At 42.8% G+C, this 7,107-nt stretch overlaps 1 protein-coding gene across 5 annotated transcripts; it reads right to left on the reverse strand.

The window, feature by feature from the left end:
- Positions 1-2,345: 2,345 nt before the first annotated feature.
- On the reverse strand, positions 2,346-7,107 carry nfil3 (nuclear factor, interleukin 3 regulated). 5 transcript variants are annotated; one of them, XM_054612260.1, is made up of 3 exons: positions 6,924-7,107; positions 4,392-4,528; positions 2,346-4,210 (listed from the first exon to the last, which is right to left on the reverse strand). In XM_054612260.1, the coding sequence occupies exon 3, from the start codon at positions 4,126-4,128 to the stop codon at positions 2,752-2,754; it is 1,377 nt and encodes a 458-aa protein (XP_054468235.1). In that variant the 5' UTR covers positions 4,129-4,210; positions 4,392-4,528; positions 6,924-7,107; the 3' UTR covers positions 2,346-2,751. The 5 variants fall into 5 exon arrangements, with proteins under 5 accessions (XP_054468235.1, XP_054468234.1, XP_054468233.1 ...); XM_054612259.1 differs by having other exon boundaries at positions 4,345-4,528; XM_054612258.1 differs by lacking the exon at positions 4,392-4,528 and having other exon boundaries at positions 6,924-7,106.

A 7,107-nucleotide genomic window follows, 5' to 3' on the forward strand; every position in this document is an offset into this window, starting at 1 on the left:
GAGACAGTGGAGGTATGATGTAATCCCCTGGCAGCTCTGTATCCATAACGGTTAATAACACAATTTAAAATAACTGTTTGGGTATGATTCTGAATCTCTGGAGACTTTTTGTTTCTACAAATGTTCATTTTCTATAAATGGCTAACATTTGAGGATTAAATGTGTTCAGAATATATGTCAGAGCTTTATACAAATCCAGTTACACTGTTGTCAGCTCCATCAGATGGTAATCACAATCCTCCAGCCAGAGTCACGCACATTCTCAGTTTAAACATGTGGCCTTGAAGGCTTCAATAATCAACACAAATCAAATGAAAACATAACAAAAGAGAAGCTATGGCTATTTGGCAAATAGTGAACCAGTGCAGCAGAGTGTGTTTAAAAGTGACGCTAAACTTCAGTTAAAGCCAAAATGTGTAACTTTCTACATTTTACAACTACAGCAGAGACAATGAAGCGTGTGTGAGGTTGTTCCAGCTCACTGCTGGAATGCAGTGACTCACTGAGTGCATGTCCAAGAACACAGTATTGTTTACTGAAGTGATGAAGATACGCAGCATTAAAATAATCAACCAGGACCATTGAGAACAGTAATGCTGTGTTTCTCGGTCTCTATTCTTTATCGTTTTCTCAAAAAGAACTGTAATTTGATATTAAATATGGGGTAACTAGGGTGTCGATCAAGAAAATTAGGAAATTATTTATTAATTTCATATTGAAAACGTATGAGTGCAATTCCATAGTTTGACATGTTCAGCTGACCTGCTGTGCACACACTAAGTAATCTCTAGGTTACATGAGCAGTTCATTTGAATAATAATTGAATGTGTAAAGATGTATTTCCCCCCCATAGTTCATATCAATTCACACTGTTCTTTCCAGGTAATGTATCGCAAATGATTCAGAAATTACAATCCCATGAAATAACTATCCTTTTAAAGCAGAGGTACGGACAAAACCACACCAACATACAAACAGTTAAAATAACAAAATGACATTTTAAAAGATAAAAACTGATTTCTGCTTTAAAGCAAGGAATGGCCAGACTGTAAATCTCTGGCAACATTTTCCCCCAGAATAAACGTGTGAAGATGGCGGCAGCTGGTAATGACTGGGGCTCCACAGAATTAAAGCAAAGCGGTGTTCAGTGAGGCCCGTGACAGCAGTCATTAATTATTTGGTAAAAATAAAAACTTCACACATATTAATATCCTACACATTAAGGATGCCTCTCACACATCATCAATTAACAACTAAGTTCTCAAATAGTGCCCATAAATGCCATCTACCTCCCCTGCATATGTGTGTGTGTGTGTGTGTGTGTGTATATATATATATATATATATATATATATATATATATACACATATATATATACACACACACACACACACATATATTTGTGTATGTATATACTACGGTTCAAAAGTTTGTAAAATGCTTGCCACAAAAACTTGATTGGGTACAGTCAGATGGCTGAGAGGACTAGTCTTTATTTTTGAATGATCTTTCATGCTTTTAGTTAAAGAAAGTCCTCTTTACAAATATATATCATTTTGTAAGAAGGGTTTCCACGAAAAAGCAATGTTTTGTACACGGAGAACAAAACGCTGTGCAATGGTTCAACTACACTGAATGTTAACTGCACAATAATGCCTTTAACAAGCAGAAATTAACAGGAGAGTTGCTTCAAAATACTTTTCTTAAACTTGAAAAACATGGTTTCAACAATATCCACCCCACCGTGTGGACATCTACTAAAGGAAAGTTTGAATCATTTCATTATTCTTCTTCTTGGGCGAAAAGTATTTCAGATTTGTCTAAATTATAGTGTTTTTATATCCGTTAAAATAGCCATTATTGAAGGAATGACAAAACATCAATATAACAGGTGACTCCAAACTTTTGAACAGTAGTGTGTGTGTGTGTGTGTGTGTGTGTGTGTGTGTGTGTATAAACATACACACATAAACATTTCCCCTGGTTTTATAACTGATCATAATTAAAGCCTCCCCGTTTTCTTCTCTGCCGTTTGTATTTGCGGTGAATGCATTTGAACCTGTTAAACATGGAAGCACATTACACTGAATGGATTCAGTATAATCTATATTCCAGCACTAACATGATCAGTAAAAGAGAGTCATGTCATACTCACCACTCTACTGCTCTCCCTAAGAGAAATGTGGTTTCCAAACACTAATTTATTCCAGTCACTCTAACTCCTAAAGTTTTGTCCTATCCTTGATCAAGTTACAATAATGAAACTTTTCCTGCATAGATTTTTCACATTCAAAACCTTTACGCTTTCTTAAGATAAAACATTTTTAAATGAAAATGGAGGAAAATTTAATTTATTAAAAGGATATCATCCATGGTAGGCTTTTAATATTTAAAAAAAATGACAGAAGCAAATGGAATCAAATAGTGAATGAAAACAGTATGTGTGTTAGAGAGGAAAAACTCTGAGGAGCAGAGTGGTGAGTGTGACATCACTGTGTTGTACTGATGGAATGAGTGCTGTGGCATTGTATATGAAACTTAATTAACCATATCAACCATTACAGTACAGTTAATTCCTTTTTAATCAGCCTATATTAGTGAACAGCCTTTGTTTGTGATCTAACAGCTATTATTTGAACACCATTAATTTGATATTTTGCGGTAATCTAAACATTGTTTAACCCCAATATCAACCACACAGTGCAACAACAAATACAGTGGAAATGCAACAAAAAAAATAATACAAAAAGGTCATGCAAAGGAACCTCCTTTTGATAAAGGCTCATGTTGATGCGTGGGGGTTTTGGTTGACTCTATCACGGACCCTTGCAGTGCAGCGATGGGTCTTTTCAGGGAGAACCCTTTAGCAGACGGGTCGGCGAGGCCCTGTGGTAGAAACAAGTCGCCGGCGTACGACAGTTCTTTAACATCAACGAGGGTTTTATGTGAGACGGGGCTCGTGCTACTCTGGTAGCCGTTCTGCTGTGTCTCTGTGCTGCTTTTATGCCACTGCTCAGACTGATGGGTCCAGTCTTGCATGTTGGTGACCTGTAAGGACAAAGGGCACGGGGAGGACTGGTTGTAAGAGTCCAGAGCGGTCTGGCAGCGTCCTCCCTCTGAACCCCTGAAGGGAGAGGAGGACTTCCTAGGGGACTCGTATTCAGGGTCTACGGCTTCCACTTTGATTTGAACGGTTCTGGCTTTGATCCGCAGTTTATGGGGCAAAGCTGAAGAACCGGCGTCCGGCACTTTGTGTGTGGAGACGATGACGCTTCTTGGATCGGCCGAGGACGGCGTCGGCCCTTTGGGGACCTGTTGCTCGTCCTCGCCGTCTGACGATTTGCTTACGGCGCTGTCGTCCGAGCTCCTGGGGGAGTTACTGGACGACCTGGTGAGCTGCAGGAATGAAGCCTGCTGGGAGAAGACTCCAGACGAAGGATTCGCCATGTAGTTCCTATAGAGTTCGTAGGGACTGCTTCTCTCTTGTGCATAGCTGGCGTTCTCCGTTGGTTCCTGCTTGACATCTGCAGTGCCACAGATGCTAAAGCTGCCCTGAGTTGCGGTACAAGTCTCGGGCATGTGAGGCGAATGCTTGATGACTGATATGCAGCTGCTGCGCGAGTGATGAGGCTCCAAAACCCTGCTGGAAGAACTTTGGGCGGCCCTGGGTGGAACATACTCTTGGTAGAGGTCGATGTTGGCAGAGCTGGATAAATTCTTGACTTCTTGTGCGTACGCCGCCAAGCTCACCAGGCCAAACTTCAGCTTCAGTGACAGCAGCTCTGCCTTGAGGGAGGCGTTTTCCTCTCCGAGGGCCATCAGCTTGTTCTCAAGGACCATGTCGTTTATGCGGCGCTTCTCCCGGGAGCGCTTGGCCGCCTCGTTGTTCTTGCGACGCCTCTCCCAGTAAAGGTTGTCTTTCTTCTCCTCCGGGATGAACTCTCTTTTCCTGCGACAGGAGGTTTTAGCCTTGAACGGATTTGCAGAGATTTTTTGGCCCATCATGTCTCTGCTAGCCCCTTGTAAAGCCAGGACCAGGGCATCCTCTCCACTGTAGGGCTCAATGGAGTCCACCTCTTGCTTGATTGATTGCATATTATCACTGTTGGCTACTGTCAATGTGTTCATAGGTCTTTAGCTGTGCACCATAATGCTGAAATGCAGCAATAGTAACTGCCACATTGGATTAATCCACTTGAGTGGAGCCAATCTGTGTAATAATAGACAAGGAGAGAGGTTTAGATAACAGTGTCAAGTTTAAACCAAGTTTCAACTTCAAGATAAGTAGTGCACTTCAGATTGTATCACAGTTCAGAATCACTAATCTCCTTCACTTCTCCTCACCTCTCCTGTACACTTTCCTCTGCCTTCTCCTCTCCTGTTTTCCTCACCTCTCCTCTCCTGTTTTCTCCCCCTCCCCTCCTGCTCTCGCTCTCCTGCTCTCGCTCTCCTCTCCCCTCGTCTCCACTCCTCCCTGAGGTCTCCTTTCCTCCTCCATCCCTATGTTCGATCCATGTCCCTTCTCTGTCTATCAAGGTGAACAAACAAGCATACGATAGATCTATTTTTCAGCGACAAAACTAAATCACATTTTTTAACAAACTAAGACTTACACAAACACTGAACTGCAGGTAGACTAACACACATGTTGCACAGCAACAACAACAATGTATGTGCTGAGGAATCAGAATATGATGATTGATCGCTGAGTGTTTGATTGTTACAGATGGGAGGAAGTGAATTGAAGCAAGATCATAGAAATTAAATGTGAAAGGTACTTTATTTCATTTAAAGTGCTAGTCTGTAAGATCGCTGCAGTGAACATGATCGTATTTATTTATCTTAATTTATATTCACCTCATGATGACAACAGCAAAATTAAATCTAAGCACCCGTTAACAAGCTCTCGCAAATCTTTTGCAAAATAATCCAAGACTCATTAATCCAGTCGTATGCTCACTACTTCCAAAACACATGCATCTTCATCAAAATCGTACAATTCAAAAAGTTTCTGCCATGACTGTCTCACGCTGTTGCAAGCACGCTACAAGTCTGTGCGAGTATTGAACCTGCACAGTTTTTGGTGAAGACGCATGTATTTGTGAAGTAGTGAACATACCACTGGATAAATGAGTTGTGAAAAAGCTTGTGGGTGAAGTATTCCTTTAAAGTTACAGTTATCACCTTAAAGATTACAATTTTATAAAGTTTGAAATTGATCTCTTCCCTTAAGTTTGAAAATAATTGATCAAGTGGAATGTTACTTAAAAACAGCAATGGAGCCCGTTTTGGGCTTCCAAAGCTCCCATACATCCAGAGTGGAAGAAGTAACAAAGGACTACAGACAGCTGTAATGGTAACACGTGGGCCCGGCAGAAGCTCTAACACAGAAACACAAAGCCTGTAACCTGAGGCCTACGTGACACACAGCCACCCTAACACACTCCCAAAGAACTAAACATGAATTAGGACAGCTGAAGAAAGATGTCTGTTTATAGGAATAAAGTTCAGAATAGAAATAAAGGTTAGGGGTGTGTGTGGTAAAACGTCCCAAATACATAACCCCCCGACTTTGTGTCCTCATTTGTCCTCGGTGTGGGTCTACATTGGAGGTAGTTGATTAAGGGAGAAACGTGACTTCTAAACATCACATGGACTGATGTATAGCCTGGTACGTTTCCTTGTGGCTTGATGTCATTTAATATGATGCCAGATTAAGCCCCATGTCATATCTTTTGGTTTCTTTGCAAGTCTGTGAAATTGCTCATGCATCAATTTTACCACTTGAGAATAAAAATAAATCCCCCGGGCGGTTGATCCACTCTGATTGATTGATTTCTGGGTGAATTTTCTGAGATCACGGGGACGACGACGACGACGAGATTTTGCATAACACGGCTGTTATGCACGGATGCCAGGATCGTTTCTTATGAGGCAACGTTTGAGAGACGGCAAGACTAAATTTGGATCACACGTGATAATGTTACCTCAATGTGAGCTCGATTTGGGGGGGGGGGGGGGGGTACCGGGGGAGGTCACAGTCGGTTCAGCTGTTACCGTACGGCGGGATCGGCCCGGGGAGCGAGCGGAACGTCAACGCGTCCCATTGTCCCGGCGGATTCCTTCATTGTGTCCGTACAACAACATGGAAACTCAGCCGCCTCCGGCAAACGACTGCCAGCAGGTTCTATGATCAGTGTTTACGTGTGCGGCAGTCAGAGCGCGGTCTGTTCGGATATCTCGTAATGAACACTATGTAGGTGTCAGAATGTGTGTACCAGGCTGTGCTGAGACAATGTGGGCCATTCACTCTGTTGACATCATTGCCTCCGTGCTCACTCATCACGCTGGCGGTTGACGCGTGAGGTCCATCTACGCCCTAAAAAAAAATAAAGTAAGCGATCATAATGCGAGGTGGGACACACAACAGCGCAAAAGACGCTGCTGTGTGAGCGTCACTTTGGTGAATAACTCACGGACTCGTAACAACCCCGATACCGTCACGGTGCCTACAGATTCTGGGTTTGTAACAGTGTCGCAATCCTTAAACTCCTGGAATCCAGAGGGCCTGAAGATAACGTTCCACAGCCCGGTACACGTCTTCTTTACCGGCCACCGTCCTGCTCGCGTCAGCTAACGCTCATCACGTATCGTTACGTGACAATAACAGCCAAAGGAGACGACTGCACATTCACCTCGAACTTGAGCTTTGTTTTCTGCATTTGACGTGAACCTCAACGTGGCTGTTCTAAACGTAAGGTGGGTTTTGGTGACGTTACGCGAGGAAACACAGAGGTTAACGTTAGTTCCCAGCTAACGCTAGCTGTGCGCCGCTGTGGTTCTGGGACGCAAACAGCCTCATCTTCTAAGAAGTGAGAACAAGGTTAGCTTCATTTAACCTGAAATACAAACTGTAACGTTACCTTTTCCACCACTAGGCAGGGGGGTTCGCTCTGCGTTTTCCTCCGCGTATGTAGCACAGAAAAGAAGTGAAGTTTTCCATCAGCTAACGAGGAAATAACTCGATGAAATCCTACAAGTTGCGAAGTACCTGGCTCTCCTCCCTTGGCTTTTTTCCTCTCAAGGTGGCTACTGAGTCATGGATCT

This window comes from Anoplopoma fimbria, chromosome 14 (assembly GCF_027596085.1).
Source record: "Anoplopoma fimbria isolate UVic2021 breed Golden Eagle Sablefish chromosome 14, Afim_UVic_2022, whole genome shotgun sequence".
In the NCBI taxonomy this organism is placed as follows: Eukaryota; Metazoa; Chordata; class Actinopteri; order Perciformes; family Anoplopomatidae; genus Anoplopoma; species Anoplopoma fimbria.